This window comes from Atta colombica, unplaced genomic scaffold, assembly GCF_001594045.1.
Source record: "Atta colombica isolate Treedump-2 unplaced genomic scaffold, Acol1.0 scaffold38, whole genome shotgun sequence".
NCBI lineage: Eukaryota > Metazoa > Arthropoda > Insecta > Hymenoptera > Formicidae > Atta > Atta colombica.
This window is the reverse complement of record NW_017259490.1, coordinates 4,972,615-4,985,113: the sequence shown is the minus strand read 5'-3', so window position 1 is coordinate 4,985,113 and position 12,499 is coordinate 4,972,615. Positions and strand designations below refer to the sequence as shown.

The 12,499-nt window shown below is 36.3% G+C and overlaps 2 protein-coding genes across 4 annotated transcripts in view; both read right to left on the bottom strand.

Moving 5' to 3' along the window:
• The window catches only part of LOC108690986 (PHD finger protein 20), an 11,416-nt gene extending 3,600 nt beyond the window's left edge, over positions 1-7,816 (bottom strand). The window contains exons 1-9 of the mRNA XM_018198564.1: positions 7,026-7,816; positions 4,703-5,210; positions 4,397-4,531; positions 3,550-3,576; positions 2,708-2,808; positions 2,455-2,537; positions 1,678-2,083; positions 1,264-1,378; positions 251-566 (exon numbers count right to left, since the gene is read on the bottom strand). Of these exons, the coding sequence (XP_018054053.1) occupies positions 251-566; positions 1,264-1,378; positions 1,678-2,083; positions 2,455-2,537; positions 2,708-2,808; positions 3,550-3,576; positions 4,397-4,531; positions 4,703-5,210; positions 7,026-7,419 (2,085 nt within the window). The 5' untranslated portion in view covers positions 7,420-7,816. The remainder of the gene's footprint in view (positions 1-250; positions 567-1,263; positions 1,379-1,677; positions 2,084-2,454; positions 2,538-2,707; positions 2,809-3,549; positions 3,577-4,396; positions 4,532-4,702; positions 5,211-7,025) is intronic.
• Positions 7,817-8,101: 285 nt separating this feature from the next.
• On the bottom strand, positions 8,102-12,139 carry LOC108690983 (E3 ubiquitin-protein ligase MARCH8-like). Of its 3 annotated transcripts, none has more exons than XM_018198559.1 (6): positions 11,424-12,139; positions 10,347-10,639; positions 9,562-9,653; positions 9,202-9,382; positions 8,821-9,086; positions 8,102-8,700 (listed from the first exon to the last, which is right to left on the bottom strand). In XM_018198559.1, exons 2-6 carry the CDS (start codon positions 10,461-10,463, stop codon positions 8,439-8,441), a joined length of 918 nt encoding a protein of 305 aa, XP_018054048.1. In that variant the 5' UTR covers positions 10,464-10,639; positions 11,424-12,139; the 3' UTR covers positions 8,102-8,438. The 3 variants fall into 3 exon arrangements, with proteins under 3 accessions (XP_018054048.1, XP_018054049.1, XP_018054050.1); XM_018198560.1 differs by having other exon boundaries at positions 11,428-12,139; XM_018198561.1 differs by having other exon boundaries at positions 11,442-12,139.
• Between the last annotated feature and the right edge of the window lie 360 nt (positions 12,140-12,499).

Here is a 12,499-nt window from a genome sequence, read left to right as displayed (position 1 = left end):
TATAAAAACATATCTATTTAATTTATATGATATAATTTATATAATTTTATTAATTTCAGTAATAAACAAAATAAAGAAAGGTTAATTGTTTAAAAAAAAGCATAAGAATAACATAAGCTTATATTTGCTATACTTTGCTGGGAGTCTTAATTTTGCAAAAATACAATACCTATGAGTACTTACAATAGATCATCTCTGTTGAATTAGTAGAATGTAAAAAACATTGCAAATATTAAAATGTGATGTGCATTAAAACATAATATACTACAAAAATCTTACCACCATCCGTAGTAGATGTAGTAGGCATAGAGGTGACTGGTGTAGTATCGATGTTAGTCGTCACCGTAAGTAATGTATTCTCAGGTGTTTTTGTCTTAGGCAATAAGGTTTTGATCTTCTTTGGTGTAACTTCCGATACAACTTCCTGTTTCACGCGATGCGGGTGATTTCGTTTTCTGCGATGTATACAGAAGTCGAATTTTTCGGGGTCAAAGTCGTATTGCCCTTGATTTTCCATGAATATCCTGATGTCATTTCTCGATCTGAACTTCTTCCCAGTCTGTTTACTTTTATAAAAAATTATACACAAATTTTATTCTATAATAGTAATAAAACTCAACAAAATTTAAAAAAACAGAAAGACAAAGGGCTAGGAGCCTAAGATTAATCGTTATAAATTAAAATTTGAAATTGTTAATAAACATGTCATTTAGTTAAAATATAAATTTTAATTTGCCGGTAATAAACAAATCAAAATATATTTCTTATAGATAATGCGACGAAATTGAAATATATTTTCAATCTCATCGCATTGTCTAAGAATAGACAATGTTTATATATTGACACACAATTAGAAGAAACAAGTATGTTTATAATCTATATACACACAAACCAGAGAAATACATGGTTATCAATTACAACATTCTTATAACATTTATTTCATATTGAGCGAGATAATTGATAATTAATACTGCGATCGAGAGCGAATTATAATTTTTATATATCTTATCTATGTAATATTTCCACTGTTATTTTTGTTTACATTAATAATTCAACAGGGATCGAAACGTTTAGTTTGTTTATTATCGGCAAATTAAAGTTTATATTTTAATTAATGACATGTTTATTTATTAACGATTTTAAATTTTAATTTATAACGATTAATCTTAGGCTCGCACCCTTTGTCTTTCTGTTTTTATGTTATTATTTCATATAAAAATTTCATTATTAATCATTGTGAATAAAATATATCTTTCATCTTACTGTATAAACAAGACGTCCCATTTTCCAGCAGATGAGCCGGCTTTTCTCTGTGTAAAATGTTTTTCCCAACCAGGAGGCAATCTCTTGTCTGGTACTATTATAGATCGGCGCGGTCCTGAAATATTTTCCACATTTTAATTAGTAAAAAGGCTTTGATCAAATTATTAATCAGGAGCATCAAAATTAAAGCTGATTCTTTTTGCAAAATTAATTTTTTCTGTCATTATTATTATATAGTTAATTTATAAATGTTCAGATCTCCGATGATTAGGCCACCTTCAGTGTATCAAATAAACAATATACACATATAAAATTATTAATAGATAAATTTGCATATTATATTAAAATATTATTGTATCTTTAACAGGCTTAAATCATTAAAAATATTTTTAATGAAATTCTAGTGTAACTTACCATCATTACCATCTACAATATAAGATTCTGTTCCTTGTGGTTCTCCATCAATCCATTCAGGACCAACATTTTCTTCAACTTGATCCATTTCAACCTTGGGCACTTCCTTCTTGCTTTTCTTTGAATATGATTTGATTTTGGAGGGATTAGTTTCGAAACCTTTCAACAAATCTGTTCCTGGATCATAACAAGGACCATATTGGGTACCATCCATCTCAATCTTGTTCTCTAAAGAGGTTTCTCCACTTTCCTTGACGACAGTCTCCTCCTTTTTTGGTGTTTTGTCGATATCTTGTTTCGCGCGTTTCCTCGAGTGAGTGTTAAACAACTCCATAACTGTATGCTTCCTTTTCTTGTCTCTTCTTTCTTGTTTACTGCCGATATACCCATCCAGTTCACTTAATTGCTGTTTATAAAAAAAAAAAATTATCTTAGAAATCATGTCGATAGAATGTAATATAATAGACTTATTTTTTTTTTAGTTGGACTTCTTGTTTACAATTTATTTTTCTTAGTTTAGCTAAAAAAACAGACTTGATACAAAAATCTTCTGAAAAATTATAAAAATCTCAATTAAAAAATTTCATCTGCAACACAGTTTGTTGCAAGTTTCTGCTGTAGAATCACTTTTGCATTCATGACTTATTGAAGTAGTAATTAAAAAATAAAATAAAATGATACAAGATTCACTATGGAAATACCATTTGATTTTACCAACTCAGGATTTCTTTGAATAACTGAGAAATAACAACATAACCTCAATGTAGAAATCTATACCTTTGAATTTCCAGCGATCTTGGTCATTTTCGACGACTTGACGATCTTCGCGTATCCATCGTCGAAAAGCACGTTATATCTGTCTGAGAAAAAAAGGATTTACTTGGGACCACTTCTAAGCCACATCGGTACAGAAAAAAACGTTAGGTATATCCACAGAATTCGTCTCTGAATATAGCCAAACGTCAAATCTATGGGAACGCAGTCTAGCCTCTTCCGCTCGCGCGGCTAGGGGTTAGGTTAGGTGGCTTACCATTCGTCAGGACCGCGCTCACTTTGGCTGGATACTTTTTGCCATCCGCCCACGTAGCGAGTATCCTTTCGCCCACCGAAAATTCTTTCATCTTCACTTCCCTGCGGGTGCGAAATTTTCGCATTATATACGCGGAACAGAAAACACGACGATCAACGATGCAATACGCACACGGATTTTAGCAAAACGGAGGGAAAACTACAAGTGGGGGTTGGAGAGGGGGAGGCAGGAAAAATATGAGTCGCGTCGTTAGGGTTTCTCATTTTTTCCCCCTCTCCCCGAGAACTTGATAGAGGGCTAAAATATCCAGAGTTCAATTATTAGTCGTTAGAGATTTGTTCGATTTGTCTGAATTTGAAAATTTGGATCCAAAGTTTTGGTAGAAAAATTATTATAATAATACATTTAAAACGTGATAACGTAAATATATGAAAACGAGATACATAGTAATTATACAATGCTCGTTCGTAATGCGTGCGAGACACGATGCAATGCATAATTAGTATTACATCACATTACACAATGCAAAGAAAGTTCCTATCTTACGTTATCCGCAATGATAAGTCGATATTTTTATTTTTACTATGTTATATATTTTTGCTTGTGTAACATAAAGAAATCAGAGTCGATGTACATAATGTAAAGTGAACATTTTATTTGTGTATTCCGTTGTTTGAAATATGTGGATAATGGGTCAATATTTACTATCCTTGTCAAAGTAATCAATATGAAGATTCTAAATAGTATTAACTCTTGTTAATTGCAACATATAAATAAGTAAAACAATAAACTATTACTGCTATCAAGTATTAGAACTATTCATTAACACAATTTCAACTTACGGAGATGGTGGAATCCAAGCCTGTTCGCTTTAAAGAAAGACAAATGACAATAGCTTAAGATAATCCTTTTAGATCTTTGGCTGATATTCGATTCTTATTATTTAATATTATCTTAAATACAGTCTTTAGATGTTATAAACCAATAAGAAAGCATTAATGTCTTAAGATATTACTTAAGATGATCTTAAAATAAAAACAAATTATAAATACCGATTATAGCCTGTTTTTATTTCAAAATCAATTTTAAGGGGATGCTAAAGTGATCAAATTATTGACATTACAGTTGTATAAAAATTTTCGAATTAAATGGAATCATAAATCCTTTTACAGAATTAAAATAGATGCAAAAGAGTGTAGTGGATTTTATACTAAAATCGAAAAAAGTTAAAAACACTTAACTTTTTTTTTAATTTAATATAAAGTCCATTGCATCATTTCTCATTCAGTCAGTTTGAGATTTTTACATGGCTGTAATGTCGATAATTTGGTCACTTCAACAATGTCCCTTAAATAATGTTTTAAGATGTTAATACTACTCTGTTGCCAGTACTAATAATCTATTCTTATTTTGAGACTATTTTATGTAGTGATTTCAAATGCTAATACAGCTCTGTGATTGGCTTATGACATTTCAAGACTATAAAATCATCTTATGTGAACTAAATATGAATACCAATCTGTGATTTAATTAATTAATTAAATAATTTATGATACCTTAAGATTATACAAAAAGCAAGTTTAAATAAGAATCGATTTTGAGAAAAATATAGAAATGAATTAAAGAATTTATACGAATCATCGATACTATTACGATACTTTCAGTGACAAAATTAGAACATCAACTTACTTTTGTGGAGTTTGCAATACACGTAATCTGGAACTATCCATTGGTATCCATTCATCAAATCTCGAACTCCATTTGTCAAAGTGTATTAAAACTTCCCTTTCGTCCCAATCTGTTTCTACCACTTTTGCAGAATACCTGCGCATAATTATTAATCGATATATATTTATTTCATCAAAACTTTTAACATAATTTTTAATTTATCTTGTCCACATAAAGTTGCAAGTACTTTTTGTATTGCACAATAAATTCTCATGTCTTCTTCTAATAAACATTTTTTATTGAAACATTGTACCTGACGATACTTGCCACTTATCATTAAAATCTTTCGCTTCCAATTTGGCACCAGGAAAAAATTTCAAATCACCACGATTTAAAACCTTTGGTTTCAATTCTTCCGATTTGTCGAATTCCTTGTTGCCAGATAATTTTAATTCCTCCTTTGTTATTAGATCTTTGGCACTAGTCTTCATTTCCGTTTCTGGCTCGACGATACCAAGTTGTATTGCTACTGTATTCACTTTATTATCCGAATTTTTGCTCGGTTTATCCATTTCGGATATTTTTCTTTCTTCTTTCGAATTTATCATTTTGTATTCATTATCTGTTATTTCTGAGTTATCAGGGAGATTTAAGGAGTCTGCTGACGACTCAGGTCTGGAATAACACGTTTCACCGCAACTATCAGATTTAGGTGTTCTGGCCTCTGATAATAACGGTGAGGCAGAATGTTCCAAATTTAGTATTTCCGAATTGATCAGGTCCAAATCTTCTTGAGCATACGATGTTGAAGACTTCACCGACATGATAACAGGATCTGAAAAGACAGAAATATAATTGTTCACTTATCTTAATAAAAATTGTAAATATACAATCTTTATCCGTGTAAAAAAATCAATTAAAATAAAACAAAACCCAATAAAGTTATTTTAAAAAATTGTTCTTCCCAAGAAAAAAGAATTTTTTTATTTTCATAAAGATAAGCTAACAAAGTTGTACAGGATATCCTAAAGTATTGAAAATTTCATCTCTTTTATAACAGGTTTAAAAAATTTTAAATAGATAGAGTTTTTTAAAAATCGAGATGTCAATAATTTCCGGAATTCATTTCCTGCGAACTAAATTTCAAGTGGAAGAAATGAATAAGAAAATTGTATTATTTAGCAAATTTTAAATGATATTGCCTCCAAATTTCAATAATTTCCAAATTAGAAAGTTTGTTTTTCGAGAAATAAATTTCAAATGAAAGAAATAAAAACTTGCATTCTTTAATGAACCTCAAGTGGAGCTTCCTCCAAATTTTAATTTTCTTTTGCTTAGGAAAAATAAATTCAAAGAATCTGTCACTATGAAACATGTGATTCTTTTTAGATATATATGTATAATCAAATTTGCGATGTTATGTACATGTACAGTGAATTACAGTGAAAGCATAAAATTCAATAATTGTATGTTTTAAAATCTAATAATTGTACTAATAAATATATACAATTATTTAAAGTTCTAATAAGTTTAAAGAATAAAAATATATTTACTGTCATTAATAAATTTATACCCTTATCAGAAAATATATATACACATAATAATACACTGTAGTAAATGTCATAGCAATTGACATAAATTCTTGCAAAATTGCACATTTTATTAATAAACGATTTATTATTTGAACTTCGTTCGATTTATTATTTACTGCATAAATAATTCAATACTTTCTTATTTAATTGAAATAAAGAAATGAGCAGAAAATTATAGATTATAATATAATCTTTGATTACATGAAAATATACTTGTTACAAAATAAAATTTTGTTTAATAAATAGAAAACAAACGAGTATTCTTATTATATTATTTAGCAAAATATAATCTTCGTTCATTGCATAATACAGTAGACATGGCACTTTGAAGTGTGCTTCATTTTGTACCATTTGTAATACTCCATTTAAAAACACCTGTTACATTAGAATAACAAGTGTATACATTTGTCAGTATATCGATTTGGCTTTTAACATTTTTGAATGGTAAAATTAGTACATGTAGCTTCCTAATAATCGACCATTGATTTCATGTTTTTACTATAAAACACTAAAAATGCTATCGCGCCACATTGCGAGTACCGACTTGGCGAGTTATCGTCAGCGAACATTCGAACGTCGCTAATCACTCGATTCCATTTTCACGCGAGCATTCGTTAACGCTGTCAGGCGACAATGACACACCGATGTGTCGTTAGAAAAAGCGAACTTTTAGAATAGAGTACTACCGGCATGACGCCGGTGCGACGTGACACGTTCTCTCGGCGAGCTCGAAGCTAGCGCTCCTCAGCGCTCCTATATGCATGAAACAGACGACGGGACGGGACGAGAAGAGGAGAGCCGAGAAGTGAGGGCAATCGGGAGAACAACACTGAGCGGGGAGGATACAAGATAGAGCGAGGTGAGGGAGAGAGGAAGGAGAGAGCGCGCGCGCGCGCGCTAGAGAGTGAGTGAGTGAGTGAATGAGTGAGAGAGAGACGAATGCGAAACGCAACTACGTTGCGTTTTACGCCCGACATGCACTGACGTGCACTTCGCTCTCGCGACACCAGGCGAGCAGACGTCTCTCTTCCCTCATCCGGTCTCGTCGCGTCACGTACCGGGATGATCGTCGTAGTCCGCGAAAATCGTGGGTACGCTGCCCCGCTTGAGCAAGAGCTTGTGACCGCCCCGCGCGGTCTCGTCGTAGTCCGCACGTTTAAAATGCCTATGGCAGACGACCTGGCCTGGCGTCGGCTTGAAACCCGTCTCGAAGCCGCCGCTGGCCAACCACCTGTCCCTTAGCGCGGTGTCCTTGGGGAACTTGTGCAGCGGCAATCCTTTGGCGCGCGCCTCCCGCACGTCCGTCTTGCAGCTATCAACGCAGCATTTGCGCGCCATTCCCATCGCCCCCGCCGCCGCCGCCGTCGCCGCCGCCGCAGAAGCCGCCGCAGCCGCGGTTACGGCGGACGATACCCTCCTCTCGATATGCGAGCGCGGTATACGCCGCTTCATTTATACACCGCCGGCCGCTACATAGCGATTTACGCAGGAAACGTTCCGCAGCGCGGAAACCGCACGTACCCGGTTTCCGCGGTGCGGACACTCCACACTCGCGTTAGACAACACTCTCTTGCACTGCTCCGCGTGGAACGCGACCTTAACGCTTCGCGCGGGATGCCGTGAATCGCTCTTTCTTTTTCTCTCACACTCTCTTTCTCGCGCCGCTTATACGAGAGCCGCGCGATATATTCCGGTTGACTCCGGTACTTGTGCGGTCTGCTCCGCCGCTGAAAACGCCCGCGAGACAATCATCCGACCAGACGTTTCGGCTACACGCGCGACACTGATCAACCGATCGATACGGCAGCATCGAGCAGCCGGAATCTCCAATGTCGCTGTAGTCACCGTCACTGCGACCTGCGGACTCGATCTAGTGGCGCTGGTGTCGTCGCGAGTGCGTCTGCGCGCGTGTCAGGCCCGCGGAAAATCATCGCACGTGTACCCCTCTACAATATAAAATCTGGAGTATTTCTTTTTGGAAGCTCTCTGGAGCATCTCTCGCGACTCACGGCGTGAGTCACGCCATTGTTGCATCATAAATCGCTGATATTTTCAAAAAAATCGCGCGTTTATCTGTTCTTCATTGAATAAAGAAAATGGTTAACGTGGATTAACTACAAAAAGGCTGAAAGAGTCGTTTAAATATGGTAAAGTTTATTTAATAACATCACAGATACAATAATTATGTACATAAGAAAGCGCCAGCATTTTCGGGCTGTACACTTCCGTCTCTATCTCACTTGTCAACACTGTAAGCACTGAAGTACTAAGTTTCGGGAAAAAAAGATGCTGCATATAAGGGCGGATATTTAACGACTTCGACAAGGATAATTCCGCTCCGAGTTACGAAATCGTATAGTTTAAAAATCATCACGCGTCCGGGACACGCTTCATAATTCCGAACCGTGAAATTTGGCTAATCACCTTCCAAACGCACGGATTTTTTTAAAATCATTTCCGTCTCCGAAGTATTATAGATTGTCCTCGGACGAAGACAATTTGTCGAATACGTAAAGTTTCAGTTGAGCATCGTGCCTCTGCGGTGGCGCGGTAGAGTCGGGCTTCGCCATTTGCGAGGCACATGGAGGATCTATAGTACGGGGTAACAGAGTGCGATTGAGCTCGGCCACCGAGGCAGTAGGGTCCTTCAAGGGTAGGGTAACTTCTCTTAAAGAGTCCGTAGGTGAGGAAGGAAGCACCACTTTCTCGGGAGCATTTTGAATAAATATCACCCTGGAACAGTTGGACGTAATCAATTTAGGACAAATTTTTACTCTAGCGATATTGCTGCAATATTGCTGGAATGCTACCTATATATAAAAATGGAAGGAAGTGAAAAAATACAGCACCTACCTATTAAATGCTCGCCACTTTCTGCATAATGTAATATACGCTTTGCATTGAATATACATAAAAACTAATCCGCCAGTAGAACCAATCACAACGACTATCAATTTGGTCCAGAAGGACCAGTCGACGAATCCGCGTCGGGCCTCCTCTACGGATCGTTCAACGAGTACGTATAATGACCATGCCACGCAGAGCGCGGCCACAGCATGAAAAGCAACTGCGCACCATAATTTCCGCACTTCCAGCGCGGACATCTCGAGCTTCTCCCACTGCAAAGATATATTACCTCGTTTATACTTATATTGTTGTGTAGACAAATTGTAGCATGACAGATATTTTTAATTCTCGGAAGAAACTTTCCTACGATGAAACAAGTTCGCCTACCTCGCAAAACGGTTTTGTCTTAGCATGCATGATAAATGTGAATTTGCACAATTCGCAGGCGCGCGTGTCTGAAGCTTTTATCCATTGTTGAAGGCAAGCTTGATGCACGTAACGTAGACTACCACTGCAATAGCAAGGTGCTAACAAAGGGGCGCCTTCTTCACCCTCGCAATGGCAGATCCTGTTTTACAAAATGTATGATTTTCTCACAATGAAAGATTGTACACACACACACACACACACACACACACACACACACACACACACACACACACACACACACACACAGAGCTATAAATAGTAAGTCGTACAATCGTATATAGTAACGATAAATACATGATAGAACTACGGTCTATTTACCTGCAAATATCATGGTTGGTCGAAGACAATGTGTTCACGGACGAGTGACAATCATCTGGTATAATAGTAACTACTGTACCATAAGCAAAATTCTGAAATGAGTATATTTCTATGAGTCACAACGGGAAGAGGTCAGTATCAAGGTACTCTTTATCTTTCTATACAATTTATGTCAACACGTAAGTACTTCTCAGAATATGTTATTGAGCTATATTAATAATTATCAAGATGACATAAAATTATAATATTTAAAAATATAAAATATCTCATTTCAAACTTTGTGCTTTATATCTTTGTTTTCACAATATTGCTTTTGTACTTTAATTGATTCAATACCTTTATTTTTGGAATGTAATACAACGTGATCTCTATTAATTTTTTGAACTGCAGATTTTTTAATCTATATTTTGAATTTTCTTAATGAAAATAAAAAGCGAGATAAATTATCATTTGTCATAAAATTATGTATTTAAGTCTTTGTATTTAAGTCTTAAGTTAGAATTTTCAAAATATAATTTATATGAAATTAACTGGAAAATATGATTTTATTTTTTGTTGGATTTTCGAAAACATTTTTATTTCCAATCATATAAAATAACTCAAAATTACAGTTAAGAAGAATTAACGTTTCTGCATAAAAGAAAACTCTACACAAAGACCCTGCAATTTGCAAAAAAAAAAGCACATAGTAAAAGATGTTTCATATTTTCCACAAAGATTGAAAAGAGCTAAATAAAGAGCTAAATAATTAATTAATGCATATTAATTCTCAATAGAATGATCACCTGTGGTATCCATTCTGATAGAGCTTCTCCACCAGCAGGACTCGTATTATTGGAAGGACCGATTGACAATGGTGGTTGCCAATCAGGCGGATTAACATTAATCTGATGAACCGGCATTACTCTCCAACCTCGCCAAATATAGTAATCACTGACAATAAAATTTGATTAAATGTATCTTGGATACATGATTATTACGTTTTTTGGTATGTGTTTTGATGCCAAAATTGTAGTATTATATATTTATTCGTATCTTTCAAGCATTATTCAGCCTTTAACATCAAAATGTGTATAGCCTGAAATCAGATATATAAGCGTTACGTTTATAAACACATCTATACATGTTTATAAATAACATACATAAAGTTATTTGGTACAAAAACATTACACACACACACACAAACACACACACACACACACACATCTGTACATATATGCTACAAGTTACATTCAGGTGTAAATTCTTTACATAATTATATAACTATAATCTGTTTGCAGTAACAACTTTTATCCACACACATACACACACGTACATACGCACGCGCGCGCGTACACACACACACACGCGCGCGCGCGCGCGCGTGTGGTGTGTATGTATATATATATATATATATATATGATATGTATACATTTTATCAATTGTCTGCCAAACGTATTCCAATTTATAAATGTTACTTAACGAATGAATAATTAACTTCAGATTAAAACGATCCATTTGGCAAATATTCAGACAATAGTTTAACGGATAAACTCAACGAATAATCAGTTTGTCAACGTTATATTCAATGACATTTAGCATAAGTTTAAATAAGATATAGATTTTTTTCTTCTCGAGGAAATTTGTGGTAATCAAGCGTTGTTAAATCAAGTCATTCCACGAACGAAATCGGGGAAGCGACGAAGGTAACTGGTGTGCGTCACGCTGCGTCGCAAATCGCGAGATCTCTTGCGTTTTATGCAAGATCGAGTCGCATGAAAACGCTTGTCGATATCGTCCCCTGCGAAAGATTTCAGCGGTGCACTGCAGGAGGAACAAGAAGAGAAGAAGGAAAACAAAGCGCACACTGATACGTCACGTACATACACGCTCCTGCCCACCGTAGTCGTCCGTCGTGTGTTGTTCCTCGGTCGGACTCTTCCGTTGGCCAAGTGATGAGGATCCGCCGGGCCGGGCGGCGAAATTATTCACGGACCGTTTTAATATATTACGTCGCGATGACGGGGGAGAGAAACGGGCGGAAAACGGACACGGATCAGATTTTGACACTTCGTCCTGAGTCAATGACACGACAAACGGGAGGATGTGTCGCTCGGTGTATCTCTCCCTGCAATTCCGCGTGTGCGCCCGCGCCCGCGTGTACGTGCGCGCGCGTCAGAGTGTGGCAGCGAAGCCAAGCGGAGTCTAATCGCGTGCCTTGGCACAGCGGCTGGCGTCCACGTAACACCGTCGCGAGTGTGGAAACACGTTGACATTCGCCGCAATAACTCGCGAGACGACACCATGCGCCGTCTTCATCGCAGCGCGCTACCCTTCCATTCCCACACGGCAAAACAGACAACAGTCAAAAGACAGCTGCGCGTGAACGCCGTGAACTCTGTCCGTCCGTCTGCTGCGCTGCTATGACGTAGCCGCGGCCTTGGACGCGCCCGGCCAATGGCCGGCCGCGTGAGCGCTGTCGGGTAACATCTCGCCAATAATACCGCGCGATTTCGAATCCCGCTGCTAAATTGTTATTCGCGGCCATTCAATACCGGCTGATTATCTTTATCGCTAATAAATACACGACAGTTCCTGTGATTATTCGCCATTATTCACTGTCCAATCACGATAATGTCATGCTCCACGTATCGTTTATCTCAAATTAAGGAATATCTATTTATGAAATTTGATATCTTCGGTTTTTTGTACCGCGCGCGAGCATTTGCTTAATTTGTGCAAAGATGTAGGAAAGAATCGAAAATGTAATTAATAATATAATAAGTTGAAGGATAATAATTCAAGAATAGTAACAATTCGAAGAATTCAAAGATTTGTAGATAATCTAAAAATTAAGCCTTTTTACTTTGCATATTGAACAAAGATAAAAATATATACATCTCTACACATATACGTAATGTACACACATATATACATTAAATACGTACATATATATATA